The 18,318-nt window shown below is 37.6% G+C and overlaps 1 protein-coding gene across 1 annotated transcript in view; it reads right to left on the bottom strand.

Annotated features, from left to right (window-relative positions):
* Positions 1-5,502: 5,502 nt before the first annotated feature.
* The window catches only part of LOC109989628 (plakophilin-3-like), a 32,726-nt gene continuing 19,910 nt past the window's right edge, over positions 5,503-18,318 (bottom strand). The window contains exons 8-13 of the mRNA XM_020641462.3: positions 16,240-16,398; positions 14,574-14,753; positions 14,314-14,464; positions 11,871-12,066; positions 11,581-11,668; positions 5,503-10,187 (exon numbers count right to left, since the gene is read on the bottom strand). Coding sequence (XP_020497118.1) covers positions 10,146-10,187; positions 11,581-11,668; positions 11,871-12,066; positions 14,314-14,464; positions 14,574-14,753; positions 16,240-16,398 — 816 coding nt within the window. The 3' untranslated portion in view covers positions 5,503-10,145. The remainder of the gene's footprint in view (positions 10,188-11,580; positions 11,669-11,870; positions 12,067-14,313; positions 14,465-14,573; positions 14,754-16,239; positions 16,399-18,318) is intronic.

The raw sequence follows: 18,318 nt of genomic DNA, 5'->3' as shown, positions 1-18,318 counted from the left end.
ATTTTCTAGGAAAACTCAGGCTTTGGATTTCAATGCCATAAGCTAAAACAAGATCCAGGGTGTGGTTAAAACGATGAGTAGGTTCGTTTAAACCCTGGGTGAAACCAATAGAGTCTAATAATGACATGAAAGCTGTGCTAAGGCTATCATTATCAACATCCACATGGATATTGAAGTCACCTACAACAATTATTCTATCACTGCTAAGGACTACATTTGATAAAAATTCTGCAAATTCAGATAGAAATTCAGAATATGGGCCAGTAAACTACAACAACTAGAACTGGCTGAAAGGTTCTTGAGACTGAATGTGAAAGACTAAGAACAAGGCTTTCAAAAGAAGAAAAATTCAGCTTTGGTCGAGGGTTAACTAGAAGATTAGAATTAAAAATAGCTGCTACTCCACCACCTTGTCCAGTGTCTCGAGGTATATGAGTATTAAAATGACTGATCATTCACTAAAAGAGATTTGGATGCTAAGGACCTAATGTTCAAAAGTCCGCAGTGAATTTTCTGATTTTGTTTTTGCAAAATCGTATTTGTAGTTTTGATTCTAATGAGATTTTGACGATTTACGCCTTTTTTTTCTACATTTGGATGACTTATAAAAACGGGTCTGGGCCGGGGGACAGACACAGTACCTATAGTATAACTACAGTTAGATTCAGAATTACAGCTATAGTGACTGGGAGACAGATCTAAGGGAGGCGCAGAGAAGCCTGTAAGACTGCAGCTCTGCCTCCTGGTCTGAACTTTGTGTTGTTGTCTGCTATATTTCTAGATAATAGAGCTGCACTGTCCAAAGTGGGATGGATGCCGTCTCTAGCTAGCAGACCAGGTTTTCCCCAAAAAGACTGCCAGTTATTTATGAAGCCCACATTGTTTGCTGGACACCACCTCAACAGCCAGCGGTTGAGTGATGACATGCGGCTATACATGTCATCACTGGTCTGATTTGGGAGAGGTCCAGAGAACACTACGGAGTCCGACATCATCTAAGCAAAAGTACACACCGACTCCACATTAACCTTAGTGACTTCCGACTGGCGTAGTCGGGAGTCATTAGTGCCGACATGAATTACGATTGTATCAAATCTACCTTTAGTCTTCGTCAGCAACTTTAAATGAGATGCGATGTCGCCCGCTCTGGCCCAGGGTATACACCTAACTATGCCCGCTGACTTCGCTAGCTTCACGTTTCGGACTATGGAGTCTCCAATAATCAGAGTTTTATTCTCAGCAGGTGTGTCGCTGAGTGGGGAAAATTTGTTTGAAACGTGAAGTGGTTGGCGGGGAACCATGTGCTTCGATTTTTGACTATGCTTCCCTCGGACAGTAACCCAGCCACCGCCTCCCGGCTGCTCGGGAGCTACCGGGGGGGAAGCCAAGCTATGTCGGCCCGCACCGGCAACAGGTGGCTGGCTAACTACTGCTGCATACGATGACTCTGACTCAGTGGTGCGGAGCCGTCTCTCTAACTCAGACACCCTCGCCTCCAAAGCTAAAAATAAACTACATTTCTTACATGTATCATTATCACTAAAGGAGGACGAGGAGTAACTTAACATCTGACACGTAGAGCAGGAGAGAACAGGAGAGGGAGAAAAAGAAGCCATTGTAAATAAAGCTAACTGCTAAGCTAGGCTAAGAGTGGGTAGCTAAAATAAACAAAACTGTTAAGCAGGTTTGTCGCTAGAGAGAAAGAGTGCTTTTCGATTACTTCTGTTTGTCTGAACGTACAGTGTGTTGGAAACAACAGTCGTAAGAAATTAGGCAAAATTAACAATTAAGCTTTTAGCTCTAACGATACGCTCACCCGTAGTACGTGAGTCACATGAGTTGTGTTTTAAATGTAGACTTTGTAAGCGCACTTTATGAAGTTTATTAGCAGACATGTTTCCGAGTGCTACAGGGTTTCCCTTGTGTTTATCTGCTAACAGGGGACTGGAGACCCGTGTGTGTGTGAGAGACTGCATGTTACAGAACTTGTATTTCTTTTTGACTTGTGCAGGTATGTGTATTTTATGTGTATTTTATATGTTCACTGTTTGCATAAATAATTATGCTGGTTTGATTCATACGCTGCAAATGCATTTAGCATTCAAATGATTTAATTTCATTTACTGTTACATATTATTTAAAAACATTTATGGTGTTTAAAACAGAATTTGAGCTTTGTTTAAAATTGCAATTGCATGTATAAATTAAAAAGCAGTCTGCGCTAAGCTCACTGAGAGAAGGGGACTGGAGATCCGCTGTCATATTTGACTGTGATGACTTTTATGCTTATCGATGTTGATTCCGAGTAAAGCAACGTCAAATATTTAAGATTTTTAGTCTAACGGGAAAACAAGGCTGAATATTTTACTGAATGCAATGGAAAATAAATTTAGTGAACAGTGTTTAAATCATTTAACAGAATGAATTGGATGAATAAAGATTATGGTTTCCCCCGGATGGATCTTAAAATCAATTGCAGAAACTAGAAGAAAGGTTAAAGGAAAAAATAAAAAATAAAAGAAGGAAAAAAGAAGGTGAAATAAGAAAAAACAAAAAAATCAGAGTAACGAATTTAGATTGAAATGAAAGTTATAAGAAATGTTTGAATGTGTGGAAAGAGGAAGCAAAAAGTAGAGAAAAGAAACAAGCATGCAAAACTCTGCCTAAAGTAGATGTGCAAAATAAAAAAGGGAAAAATGAAAGGGAACAGACAAAACTACTACTCTCTATCCTCCACTGTGCAGTGTGAATCCTGATCTCGATGCATGTCCCCAACCCTACATCCCTCCAAATGCAATCGCACCAACACAAGAAGCGACAGCGGCTCAACAGCAAGTGAGTCCTCCCAGAACACCAGCCACGACACCCGGCCCGTCAACACCATACTCATCGTCGCCCTCCTCATCGACACCCGCCTCTTCACTTTTCGATCAACTGGATGAAGTAATGGGGCAGGCCAAACATGCTGAAAAACAACATGAAGCCCAGTTGGCGAAGAAAATAGATGGCAAAGACAAAACGCTTCACATGGCTCAATTGACCATGGTCAAGGCAGTATAAGCTATGATATCTGGGCGCCAACTACAACAAAAAACTCAATCCACAAGGTCTCAACACCTTTTACGGACGAGGAGGCATGTGCAGAGGTCGAGGTCGTGGAATGGGAGTATGACCTCTACTGGATAGAGATCAATGTTAGATCTGTTGCAGAAAAGGACATCGGGCAGCAGAATGCCTCCACAAGGACGACAGGCTAACCGCAACAACAATTATTCATCAGATTGAAGGGAGATGGACATGGGGGAGTGCGGAGAGAGAGGGAGACATCTGCCAGTGACAAGTGAGGGGACAGATAAGGGAAGTGAAACACACACACACATTCACACCAGTATGTGATCAAACAAAAATGCTTACCTCCTCAAAAGATGAGTGGGAGATATATTTACTCAGTAGGGGCATCAGGCCTCACGGTTACCTCTCCCCTCACCTGTCTCTATCAAGATCAACAGGTGAAAGATGCATTTATGTTTGGCAGAGCTTCAGCAGGTAAAGTAGCCGAGAGGACTACTTGGATCCACGCCAGCCATTGTAAGAAAGTGCCTGCACCAGAAGTAGCTTCCGACAACACTGATGGAACCACAGCATCAACTTAGCAGAACTGAGGACTTCAGTCAACAATGGAACAATGACGTCCGTGGAACTCGTTCCGACAGCTCGGACTGTGCAGCCTTCGTGGAGCAACATGCTATCTCGTCCTGCTAACTTTTATGGTTGTATTTCCTATTCTGTGTTATGAAGCCCAACATAAGAAACTCTGGAGATACTTAGCTTATGATACAGACACCAACCTTACAAGCCATTTAGAATTCAGCTCCAGCACAGACATTACTTTATCTAGAATTGATCTCACGATGGCAATTGTTTAAGCATAACACATTCTGAACTTTCACTTGGTGGTGTTTATACTTTGGGATTAATGAATAATAAATAGGAGGGAATGTAATAGGGAATTTGAGCTTTTTTGAGATTTTGTTTATGTGTTAAAATAATTCTGTTGTGAATTGTCTGACATTTCAAGAAATGCTGTTTTAGGTTAAACTGGCCTATAAACATCTTGTTTTTGCATGACCTTTGACCTCTACAAGGATGACTGCATGAACACTTGCTCATCTGCTTGTCTTTTCCATTGTTTTAAGGAAGTGTTTAGGTTGATTGTGTTAAACTGCTTATCTCCTACAACAGAGCTGGTATTAAAGGAGTCTTCAGTCCCTCTCTCTCATTCGAGTTTTCTCTGCAGACTGATCACCATGATACACTCTGTGCAGTTTTCCTTCTTGCAACTTCTTGCAAGAATAAAACCTCAAAAAGACCATTGGGTCTTGGTCTTTATTCATATTCTCACTTTACTGAAATATTTCCATAACAACGGCAACACATTTTAATCAAATTTGCAAATGGTCCACGGTCAACATATTTTCATCAGAATTTGCAACAGGTCTGGGTTCAAAAGAATTTCATCAAAATTTGGGCCAGGTCGGCGGTAAAGTTGATCACCTGGCACTGTTATGCACCCATTGTTTTTCCATAGTGAGACGGAAAAAAAACGTTTTTCAAACATGGAATTCTATTAACGTTGTACACATTTGTATATTTAAATACATCATAAGTGATATGAATAAATAATTCAGAGTTTTTACTTTTTTTTTTCTAATGTGTGTGTCATGACCACTTTACTGCTAGAGAAGTGTCATTTTCACTCCCTGTGCGTTTTCTGTGTAGAAAACATTCAAAGTTGTATATAAACTGTGCTATTTAACAGTTATCAGCACAGATGCCCCACTGGATTCACAAAAAAAGTATTTCTGGACAGTCTTGTTTCATTTTGACCCCCACTTAATGTGTACCACGTCATTTTGCAAAAAGACTTTACACAGCAGTTAAAGTTGATCTTTATGTCTTTCACAATCCTCTGAACTTGTCTGCAAACAATATGTTGAGAGTTCAGATTAAAATGCATAATTTCTTGTTGCCTATACCTTAACCTTTAGTCAATAAGTTCATTTTGATCCCTTGTTACTGTTTTGCACCTATTTGATAGGCATCGTTTTGCCAAAGTGAGATGGAAAAAGAAAAACTTATTCAAACATGGAAGTGAAATGAAAAACAAAATTACTTGTAGCTTGTACTTTTTGTCCTTATGATTATACCCTTACTTTGATCACCTGTCTATGTTTTGCATTTACTTTGACAAGCATATTTCTACAGTCAGATGGGGAAAAAAACTATTTAAAATAGGTGATTTCATAAATTTTGTAGACATAAGTACATTTAAACCTTTATGAGTGACAAGAAAAACTGTATTATGAGATACAAAACCCTGAGTTTTACAGGAACATGATAATGAATTTGGATTTTTTTTTTAAAAGAATAAGACCATCACCAAAATAAAGACTGGTTAGTGTCATATTTGGCACAATCCACATTTTTACAACAAACAACATATACTGTGACAATGATGAACAGTTTATTATAGTTCTGTTTTTTTAACTTCACACAAAAAGGGTTAAAAAAAATATAGAACTTACCGGTAATTTAAAACAGAAACAAGTGTTTCAGTTTCAATAGTTAGAAATGCCCTTTTATGATTAAGACTAAAGACAGAAGACTTCATAATACTGTTGGCCTTTTATAGAGCTATAATTGAGCTATGGTAGCTTTGGTACATCAACCTGACTGATCAAACAGTGAATTTCATAAATTTTGTAGACATAAGTACATTTAAACCTTTATGAGTGGCAAGAAAAACACATTTGGGAATTTGACTGTATTATGAGATGTGCGTGTGTTTGCTGACTTCTTCTGGACTTTTAACAGCATTGTCATGTTATTACTATACACAAAATATAGCTGAGACTGAAGGGAAAACCCCTGAGTCAGGAATATGATAATGAATTTGGATTTTAAAAAAAGAATAAGACCATCACCAAAATAAAGACTGGTTAGTGTATATGAGGCACAATCCACATTTTCACAATAGACAACATATACTGTGACAATGATGAACAGTCAGTGGCGAATCTAGAGTCTGTTTGGGCCATAGGCAAAAAATAATTGGGGGCCCCTCCAATCACTATTATATCCAGCAGTGTTATGACACTCTTCCTCTTTATTTTTTCTCTTTTTTCTTTTTTCTCAATGACTTGTCTTCATTTTCCTTAAAGGGGTCATATTATGCTTTATCTGGTTTTATATGCTCTTTAGTGTGTTTTCCATGTGTCCTGTGCATGTTTAAGCACATGCAAAGATTCCTACCTCCTCCTGTTAGCTGTAGCATTAGCTGCATGTAACGCTCGGTTCTAGCCCCCCTCTAAATCTTTTTTGCCAGTGTGACGTTTTGTCAGTGTGATATCACTGATCTAAGCCCATTGGCTCGTTGTGGCAAGTCCAGCAGCTTATGTTGCAGGCCCATTAACTTCTGTAGCACGTCCAAGATATGCGGTAGCACAGTAGTGCTAAGGTGCTAATGTTTTTGCTCTCCTCGGAGCCAAAGTGGCTGCATTCCCAATATGGTAAAAGGGGCGTGACATTTCCGAGAAGTGTGCTGAGCGACTGACCAATTACGGCAGAGCCGACAGGCCGACCAATCAGATCAGACTTGGCACACGTGGGCACTTCAGAGCCTTAGAGAGAGAGTCAGAAGCGAGCCAGTGCATGGAGTGGTAGTACATGAAAACAGACACTTTTTTAAAACTTTAGTTATTGTGAACATACTTTAGTAGGTACATAGATTAAATATACGAACCCCAAAAAGGGCATAATATGACCTCTTTAAATGATTTTCATTGACAAGCTAGGTTTTCACAGGAGTAATATATGATATGCTAAGCAGGGCAATGAGAGTGAGTGCTGTCAGATGGAGCCCCATTTAGGGGGTTTCCTACTGTCATAGCTAAATTTGCTCATTTTGAGTTACTGCTGTTGTTTAAAATTTGTCAGCCCTCAGGGGCCCCTAAGTGGCCTGGGGCACCAAGCAGTTGCCTGCCTGTTGACAAGCAGCGCCTCTGTGAACAGTTTATTATAGTTCTGTTTCTTTTTAACTTCACACAAAAAGGGTTAAAAAAATTCAAAACTTAATTCAAAACAGAAACAAGTGTTTCAGTTTCAATAGTTAGAAATGCCCTTTTATGACTAAGACTAAACACAAAAGACTTCATAATACTGTTGGCCTTTTGTTAGAGCTATAATAGCTTTGAGTACATCAACCTGACTGATAACGAGTATGCAGGTCTAAATCCTAGATATTTCCATGCCCACATGTCTCTTGCTTCAAACATTGCAGGATTTAATATTTATTGTATTTAGTATTTGTCTTGAAACATATACTCAACTCAGGAAAGATAGATGTGAAATTAAAGGAAGAATATGTGATTTTTTTGAGCCCTTGAGCACCAGCATGAAACCAAAACAACTTGCGCTGCATTGTTGTGTTAGCATGCTAATGCTAGCGATCTTTATTATGCTCGTATCTTCACACTGCATGTAAATTTACCTGAAATGAGCGTGATCTAGAAACACAGTTAAGCAGTGAGTACAGTATGTTATTCTTCTTTTCTCTAGTCCCTCAATTAAACAACTTTTATACACGAGGGGAGGAGTCAGCCGGCCGTCCAGGCGATGTAAACATGCTATAGATACGGCTCGGAAAGCATCACAGACAGTGGGACTCGGGTGTTACACCCATTGTAGACAGTCATGACTCACAGAGTTATTTTCAGAGGAGATATTTGATTTCTATTACATTTAAGTGTGAAAAATCACATACTCTTCCATTAAGTACATCTTCTATAGTAAATTCCTAATATGCAAGGGTTATGTTACCAGTGCCTCTGTACCAAATCTAAGGAATGTAAAAGGAAGAATCTGCGATTTTTGATCCAGTAGATGTCGCCCTTGAGCACCAGCATAAAACCAAAACAAACTGCTGCTTATTCGCACGAAGGAGTTATCAATTGGAACAAACAATAATTAAGCACCATTATGCGCAAGCAGCATACACAGCAAAACGAAAAGAGTAAAATTTTTGGTGTTTCAGCAAGTGCAGAGTTAATTCTACTCTGGATGCAGTCAAATCCCTGTTAGAGTCAAAATCGAGTGTAAAAACGAAGTGTCAAGTAATCAAATCTGTAAGTGTCACTGCAACATCTTTAACTCTTTTACTTTTCACTCTGAACTCTGAACCTGGATGTGACTCTTTTGTGAGTGTTATTTATCCCTCCCCGCCCCCATAATAGAACACACACCAACAGAAGTCATGAAGACTGCAGACTGTGTTGACTTGTGGATTTAGCCTGACGTTGGCCAGTAAGAAAATAAAGTATTCTCAGTAAACGTTATGTTTTCATATAGATATTGATACTACTCTTCTTGTGTATGTTCTTTTTGAAATATTAGCCACTGTAACACTGTTAGCTTATTTTATGCTGCAATATCTAGCTAGCCATCTTATTCTCCTCCTAAGTAGCTTACTTACTCAATGATTTCATCTTGCTTCATCTTAAATTTGTTGGCAAGGACCATAGCTATGATAAATGTTTCAGAGATGGTGTCCCAATGAACTATTTATTAAGCTAAGTATGCTAAATTTGCTGTGTGAGTGTTGGTATGATATCTCCTGTAAGACTAAAACTAGCATTATTTTTGTAGAAACTAAAACAGCAGAAACATATAAGACAGTGAATGGTTTATACGCTGCCTGGATCGTTCAAGACTTGTCCAACAGCATGTTGCTACGCTATCTTTATGCAGTTGTGCTATAAAATTATTAACTAAATGTTTTTTGTGTGTGTGTTTTTTACTGTGTCTTTTTGTGTATGAGTGTGCATGCATGAGTAGGAAGAGATCGTCCAATACAGGTTGTCTTGCATGGAGAATATAGACAGTCCAACTCAACACCTATGATGGCTTACGTGAGCTTCCAGGCCTCATTTCCAGACTGATAAGTAATACTGTAATGAAAATGAGAGAGCATACATTGTTTCATATTGCTGTATGTTTTATAAAGTGTTTTAAACGGTTATGTGGTGCACATGTTTTAAAATAAATGTTTTTTAATCAAACCTGATCTTTTTGTGAGTGTATTTTTTAAAGTAATTCATTAAAGCAATGTTTACACCTCACAGTGTTAATATGGGGGTAACATTTTAAATAGTTAAAAAGATACTCTGAAAGAGTGACTTTCTAACACTACATTGCAGTGTTGAGCAAAAGTGACACTGGTTAGTGTTACTGGTGTTAACCTTTAACTCCAAGAAGAGTCAATAGTAACACTTAGTGTTAAGGTACCAACTCTCCAAAAAGAGTTAAATTAACACTTTGTGGTGTAGACCCATATAGACACTTTAAAGTGTTAATATTAATTCCTTAATCCTTGTATCATTCTATTATTGTATTTTTTCTCCCTTTATTTAACTGATGTACATATGTTTGATTTTTAACTTCTTGTTATTTTTGATAAATTATATTCCTGTTTCTTGAGCTGTTGTGACAAAAAAATGTCCCCCATGGGGGATCAATAAAGTTTATCTTTATGTTTAACTCTGATAGTTTTAATTTAAGTATGCTGATTTTGCTGTGTACAAAGTTGACCTTGGCTTTAGCTGCAATTGCCTGTGGCCTGCTTGTTGTGTTAGCAGGCTAATGGTAGCACACTTTAGATAGCTCGTAGCTTCAAATTGCACATAAATTGATGTTTAGGTGTAAAATGTCGCACATTCTTCCTTTAAGCACAGATCCACATATTCGGAACAGAGGACAAGTTTTAAATCTATAATTTGTTGGTTTCACCGATTCCCCTTCCCTTAATATTAATCAAGGTTATACATGATAAGGGGTGGCCTTAGTTTGCACGCCCCATGTACTAAATGTGGAAAGAAGGGAGTTCATATCCGACCTGTGGCCGTTTTACCGTATGTCATTCCCCACTCTCTCTATCCACTGCCCTGTCTCTTTAAAAAAGCATAAATGCCGCCCCCCCCTTCCGAAAGTACATCATCTGCTCTGATGTCCTTTTATCCTTTGTAAATCCTTACTCTCCCAATAACCATAATCCAAAGGTCAAAAGTACAGATCATGTCACATTCTTTTTCTTAGATTGTTCCATCTATGAAGTCTTGTCTGCCAAATCCTTTCTGAAAAACAAAACAAAGAAAATTATTATGCATTAATGATCGCATGTGTCAGCTAGTCACTTACACAATGTCATTTTAACTTTATAAGGTACTACTATCCTATCATTGTGTTTGTGGCTTGTTATACTCCCCAAGAGCAAAAAAAAATACTGTTATATTTTTAGATGATCTTACAGAAATTTCAATTTTACATCATAAATCCTGTGGATGAAGAACATCTTTATTATACTTACGTAAATTGACTCCTTTGGTTACTATTGTAACAACAGGTTGGCATTTTGCATCAGACAAATTTAAAATGTTACGTATAATCTGTTGTTAATGCACTGTAGTGTAGTTGTTGAAAATCTGAATCTAAATCTCACAAATGGTTTTTCATATTTTAAAAAAAGAAATAGGAAACAAGATGCAACAAGTAAAAACTCTCCAAAGATGTCCTTTTATGATATGTGTGAGTGCCCCAATGCAGAGAAGTAAAGAAATTCTACAATCTAACTGTTACCAGCTGCAGAAAAAGAACTTGAATTTTAAAGGGGCTATATGTAACTTTTTAAATGTATAAATACTTTTTTATCGCCCATTAATAAGCAAACGGTTAACTGATGTGAAAAAGTAGATGTTCACTGTCTATCTGTGTTAGACTGTCTATCCTGCATAGAGTTTTTCCGTGAAAGCTCCAGGAAGTGACATTTTATGCACATTCTCAATGTCCTCCTCACTCCGCTCCGCTTACAGAGATCAACAGTACAAACTCATCACACACTCCCGGTCTTCACCTGCACAGCCAGAGGCCGTCTTCCACACACTTCTATCAAACTCATCACACACTCCCGGTCTTCACCTGCACAGCTAGAGGCCGTCTTCCACACACTTCTATCAGACACACAGACTCCTTCACAGACTTTCACATGTGTATGACCACTTACCTCCTCTGTAAACATTATGCCGGTAAATATCCAGTGTTTCGCGGCCGATGATGACACTCCTTTGTGTACGTACGAGCACGTATGACGAGCAACAGTTTACTGGTGCAGTTCACCTAACGGCCTGCGGTCTCACTACAAACGCAGTATTTTTGAAAGTTACATATAGCCCCTTTAAGGTCAAAGCATTCCGAGTTAAGGCATGGCCAGAGACTGAAAAGATGCAGGTGTTCACTACAGAGTGTGGGAGGAAGTGGACTAATCAGGAAAGAATGGTGTTCAAACGGGATAAAACCCAAATACTCTGCTGTTCATATAATCTCCAGGGTCATGTGTTCACCCAAACACAGCGACAAAACTACCGTGTTGACAGTAAAATGTTGTTTTAGGTTCTGTGTCTCTTATTATTTTGATGCAGCTAAGAATATCTGGAGATTATGTGTCTTGGTATGAGCAGCTGTTGGTCTTACCAGTTTGTAGTTTTTGTGCAGTTTGTTATACTGGAACATGTTGCAGAGGACAGTTGAGGCTGCCCTGGCAGCATTTAGACTCCCATAGCTATATCAAAACACAGCAATGGACATTTAGAGGCAAAGACGACATTTTAGGAGGATATAAAACAGAAATGCAAGAAAAAGAGCATAATGAAAATGTGTTATAGAAATGAAACAGGTTTCACTGATATAACATTAAATCTTTGGAGAGCAGCTCTACCTTACCTATACTGATATTTGAAGTTTGCCCTGGAAGTCAGTCCTACCTGGTATCATGTGATGTCTTGATGCCCACCAGTTTTGGCAGGCCATTGAAGTACGAGATTTCATGGGCTGCCAATGAACTGCAGGTGACGAGGTGATTGAGGGCTCCACAGATGTTAATCACCACCTCACTGGATGGCTCTTTTTGAAATCCATCACTGGGCAGCTTGGAAACAAGCATGTTGACCATGTTCTTAGCTGCAAAGACAAAGAAAGAGGGTTACCTTTCAGACATGTTTTGAGATGAATTGCAGTAATTTCAGCCTTTGAAAGGTTTCCAAACAATCAATTGTTAAACAGTTTAGGGTCTGCTTTGTCTTATTTTTCACGTCATTTACTATGGAGCCATGCAGTTGCAATACGTGCAGAATTGAGTAGCTGAAATAAGACCTGAAAAACAAGATGTCTATAACGGCAGCTTATGTTGCCCCTTGTAACAAAGAGGTACTTTGTTATTAGTCAGGCACGGCTTTAAAGGCTGTGGACACTTTATTTTTGCACCTTTGCACTTTAAAGAAAACATGTATTTGCACAGTAAGAAGCAGACATTTGCACAAGTTAGCCTGATTTCTTATCAATTGTTTATTAATTGGTTGAGTGTTTGTGTGTGTCCTCCAGGTGCTTCGCATCTGATAGACAGCTGCCTGCAAAACAGAGATGACGTTACCCGCAGAAAATTAATTGATTGCTGTCTGGTTAAGTAGTCAGGTGTCTCTGTGCAATATATTATTAGTGCAAAAAACGTGTGTGTTTATAACAATATAAGTGTTGGTTCCTAGTTTAAGCGCTCACTTACCTGTATCTCTTGGGTACGTCCGAATTGTCATTTTTGGTTAGGAAGGTTCCTAACTGAGTGAAATGACCCGGAAGCATTTAAGTGGCGGCCATGATAAATTCTCTAAAAGTTAAGGAAAGGTGGGTCATTGCTTCCTTTATAACCTCCTTTAGCATAGGATACACTGGACCATCCTTTACAAAAGGAGATGAGACAATGCTGCCCCACGAAAATTAACGATGACCATAAAGGGACACAGATCATGTAAGGGATGAAGGGATAAGAGACAATTTTATCCAGATGATGTTTTATTCAACATATTTCATTCAGTCAAGAATGCTTTGTGCAGTTGTACATTTGTATACTTAAAACATTCTGTATATGTATATCTTACATAAATGTAACAATTAAAATGTCCAGTGTATCCTATGCTAAAGGAGGTTATAAAGGAAGCATTGACCCACCTTTCCTTTGCTTCTAGAGAATTCAAACGGCTCTTAAATGCTTAGGGGTGCGTCCGAATTGTCATTTTTGTTTAGGAAGGTTCCTAACTGAGTGAAATGAAGCGTTTAGGTTGAAAAGGATTTGCAAATAATGGTATTCTGTTATTATTTACGTTTTACACAACATCCCAGGTTCATTAAAACTGGGGTTTGTATATATATATATATATATATATATGTATATGTCATGCCATTTAGGAAATTACAAAATATATATAACATCTATGATGTCTGAATATATTGAATGGAAGTCTGAATATATTAAATGAAACTTTGAATATATTAATTGCAAGTTTGAATATATTGAAGCTAGTCTAAATATACTGAATGAAAGTATGAATATATTGACTGGAAGCCGATTTCAATTTTTTCTATCTACCAGTTTCATTGTTGTCATTAAAATGATACCCTGCTGAATATGCTTCGTTTTTTTAAAATTAAATAAGAGGAAATATACCAATACTTTGTTGAACTTCAAAACAGTTGTTTGTACTCAAACTAATATGAATAATTTGGAATGTAGATTCCGTCACCTTGAAGATCATAGGTCAATTATTGGAACATTTTCACTGCTTATAAGTAGTAATGTTCAACAAAACATTGCTGAGTACTTTGTGCATCATTCTAGAGGGAATTTTTGAGTCTCTTATGGAGATGTCAGCTGAACAAACATTACAGACTTCCATTCAATATATTCAGCCTTCCATTCAATATATTCAAAGTTTCATTCAATATATTAAGACTTTCGTTCAAAATATTCGTACATCACGGTTGTAACATATATATATTTTAATTTCCTATATGGCATGCCATGATATATATATATATATATATATATATATATATATATATATATATATATATATATATATATATATAAATTATTGAACATGATTGCAATTAGTGCCAAGTGGAATCATGTGTAGCTGTATGAGTTAGTAACTATGGGCTATTTTGTTAGATCTCTCCCACAACAATTACAATGAAACAAAAAGTGGTTCCTCAACAAAACCCAACAGAGCTTGGAGACCTCAATGTAGGACTATGACAAAGTAATACAGAAGTCAGAGAGAACCGTAGAGGGGCTGTCAACTTATAAATAAGGAAAGAGCTTGACTATAAATGTTTTATAAACAACATCTTCAGCATTCTTAATTTGCATCATACCTATGTCTTTGTCAGAGTAGTGTTTGGCCAGATTTCTTAGAAGGCCAGTCAGAGACCTCAGTTCAGTTTCACTGTGGGTGTCCAACAGATCTAGCAGGAGGGGCAGCATCCTCTCCTGGTCCATTATCACACAGCTCAGCACTGATGACCACTGGCAAAGAAGGGAATAGATTCAATGAGTCAATTTACCATTTACCAGGAATACTACTGAAAAATGCACACAGCTTTTTTTTATATTTGTATGGCCTGTGAGCTCTTACCCGGGTCTCTCCTGCAGTGACATTTTGCAGGGCTCCTATGGCAGCCTCGCGGATGGCTGAATTACTGTTGCTGTTTAGCAGGATAAACTTGTAAAGAACCACTACCTTAGGATGCCACAGCCACTCAGACCCCTTTGGCTGTTGAGACACTTCAGACATGATGAAGGGACTCTGATTAAGCTGGTCATGTTGTGAAGGAGAGAGAAAATTACATGTTGAGTTGATTATATTGAATTAAATACATTCACTTACATAGCTCTTTCTTTTTTCACTCTTCAACACTAAATGTCAAATTCACCCTTTTAAACACGTTCATTACACCGATTCACTGATGGTGGTTCCATCCATCACTATTATTATTTAATACATTTATACACCAAAGGCTATGCCTCCGGGGCAAGTTGGGGTACTCCACTGAGTCACAGACCCCCTTATTTATCTCAGTCTCTCAACCAGAAGGTTTGGCGATCCCCGCTCCAGGAGTTATATGTCAAAGTGGTCACTGAACCCCTCATTTCTTCCGCTGCACAGCCAGTGGCAAGTGAATGTGTGTGAACGAAACAGTGCTGTTGGGCATTTTGGCCCTATAAAGCCTCTGTCATCAGTATGAATTGATGAATGTGACATGTAATATTCAAGTGGTCGAAAGACTAGAACAGGGCTATTTTACCATTTATTTACAAGGACAGTTTCCTCTAACCGATGGATCTAGATTATACAAACTGTTAATAAAACCAATCCTAGGAGCGGGAACTTCATGGTTCAATAAAAATAAACACAAATATTGGATTTATTCTGTAGGCTATCTTTACAGAGCAGAAATCTTCAATTAAGTTCAACAAGGTCCTGTCGGAGACATTCCCCAAGCAGGTCTACTGATTTTAAACTGGTACCAATGAACATATAAGAGTGGACCATTTAGTAGAAAAAAGGTTTAATTCGCTTCTTTTCTAATTTTAGAGTAGACCACACCGTATAGCCTGGACTTCTTCTGGGTTTCTCATATCTGCTGCTAATGATATTGATTATGACGATGACGATTTTTGATGAATACGATGATGACTGTTTTTGTTTGATAATGACAATGACATTATTGAGGACAGTTTTGATGCTGATTAGAACTCTCAAGAACAGCTGTTAATGTTGTGCTTTGCCTCAGTGCACTGCCTGTCAGCACCTGTGTCCGGTCCAAATGAAAGCTATTAGTTTCCTTTTACTGACATTGTTTCCTCCTTTCTAGATCCTTGCTTGTGTGTAAGTGAATCATAGAATTGCTGAAATCGCTTCTGTAGAGGCAAGATAAGCTGGGCTGTTTAAAATAGACTTTTGTGAAGGAATAAGTAATCTAGCAGAAGTTAGTCTCCTATGAGCTCTGTTTTGAGCTTTTCTCCTTGAGATAAATAACTACCTCTCTAGCTGCTTTAACTATAATGTTTTCTGTCTGTTCTTCTGTGCTGGGCAGAATAGGTACATTGTAACAAGCTGAAACCAGCTGTTTGCTGTTGATGAACAAAAGAGTCAAAAGTATATGGCAGTTGTGGGTTAGGTTGCTGGCTGCTAAATTGAAAGAGGATTAAACTCTGAAAAAAGGATTTAGATCTCCAAAATCTTATTTGTTGTTACTTGTTGTCATTACATACAAGTTAATGATAGTGATTACATTTACCTTTGTGTTTTTTTTGCTATACACAGTAAAGCAGCCTATGGCCTCACTGTCCCTGGAGGCCGCCTTGCGACCTTCAAGGCGGAGTCGGACAGATGAGGGAATTTCCACGTACAACTGGTAGGACAGATTCCTCATCACACATAATGAATTCTCCAAACCCTAAACACAGAAAAAGACAGAACAAGTTGACAAGTAGACAGTTAAACTGAAAGCATTTATAAATAGCTAACTAAGAAGGATGCTGAAACAACTGAATGACTAAGACCTTTAAGTGTTTAATATCTCTTTCATATAAGGGAAAGACGTAAACTCAATCCCTGAAGTAGTAATATAAAATAGGATCTCAAAGCTCCCCTGAAAGCAACAACAAATACAGCCAAGTTACCTTGTCATCTTAGTAAAGCTGATGACAATGATCAATTCACTCTACACATGATTGATTAATAGTATTTTATCTATGTGGCATTCACACAAAGTGCCCAACCCTCAGGGACACCAGAAAAACATTATTAAACAACATATTAAACAAATCAAGTCATTACTAGTAATTGTAAAGGTGCAAGATCCTTTTACATTTCTGTCACACAACAAACAAACTCTGTCCTCCTCTGGAGAGGCATTAAACCTGCCGGTCTGTAAAGTTAATGCTTATGATCCTGAATATGAATTTATATGCACAGAGAGATCTACAGTATGTCTTTTGATTAAATTATCTCGACACTGGAACTATTTTTAGGAGGCAATAAGTAGTTGTAGTTTTGGTTAACGGAATATATCGATGGAACCATTTTCCTCTTAATCTCCTGAATATCACAGAGTTTTCTGTTGTGATATGTGAGTGACATATTATTCAAATAAGAAACAGATTTGAACTCTTTGGCCCAGAGGTAAAAACCCCTGAAGTTGAGTGGTATGCTTGGAAAAATGTTTAATTATGGTCTTGTGTCACTGTGTTGGGAAAATGCCGTAACCAAAACAAGAAATAAATCATGTATGCTACACAACTTCATCAACACTTCATCTGAATTTTTGTCAATTCTAGGATATTTTTTCAGTTTGCATTGATACATCACTTTTCTTCACGTTTGAAAAACTATTACCATTATTTTCTTCATCTTTATTTCAGATTATATTACCCTCTTGAGCTAATCATTTCCTTCAAATCTGATATGTGCTTCCTTAAATTCTATGCTCAGTCAGATTTATTTTCTTTCATCTTTTAAAGTGTTTCTCTGCTGTTCATACTAACTGCAATTCTTGATTTCAATAGGGTTTGGAATAATTTCTAAATTCATTATGCCTATTAAGATTCCTTTGTGCATTTATAAAATTATTTCCAACCACTGCCCAGCATATATCATAACAATTTTCCAAATCCTGTTGATTGTTAATACATCCCATTGCTGAATAACGCCCCGGAATCTGTTGCCACATTGGCTAGATGAGAAAAACGAGTCAGGGAGTTGCCTTTGCCTTACAATTTTGAATTGTTAGGTTATTTTCAACTATCAGCCAGTCAAGAAAGTTCTCTTATTCTAATCTCTCAAGTCGATCATTTTGGGCAAAAACACAAAACACACAATTATTTAAGCCTTCAATATTTCCTCATAGCTATTAACAGTGCTGTCCAAATTAATTATTTCATGAACGTTTTTTTACATCACTTATAAAGATAACCATTATGGTAATATATATATTTTTTTATTTGTTTGTTTATTTTGACAGGGACAGTGCACAGTCAATTAGCTGTACCAGAGTTAGCTATAAGCTAATTTACATCTGTAGTCCCTGGGCAGGAGACAGAGACAATGTCTCTGTGAAGAAACAAAACATACACTAACAACATCATCACAACAGTAAGACCGTACACAACCACTGAACAATGACATTACACTAGTCCACAGTGAAATTCACACATTATATAAAACCAATAATAGGCTAAGAGCACTTGACTTTAAAAATTACACTAAAAAAACAGCTATACCACAACATATATCTCCAATACACCACAACAACAAAGCCATAATAACATACTGTATCAATACGTTACAACATTATCAAACATAGTTCATGAAAATG

The sequence above is a fragment of the Labrus bergylta genome, chromosome 3, assembly GCF_963930695.1.
Source record: "Labrus bergylta chromosome 3, fLabBer1.1, whole genome shotgun sequence".
NCBI lineage: Eukaryota > Metazoa > Chordata > Actinopteri > Labriformes > Labridae > Labrus > Labrus bergylta.
Note: the sequence above shows the minus strand (reverse complement) of the source record. Positions and strands in the feature narration are given on the sequence as shown.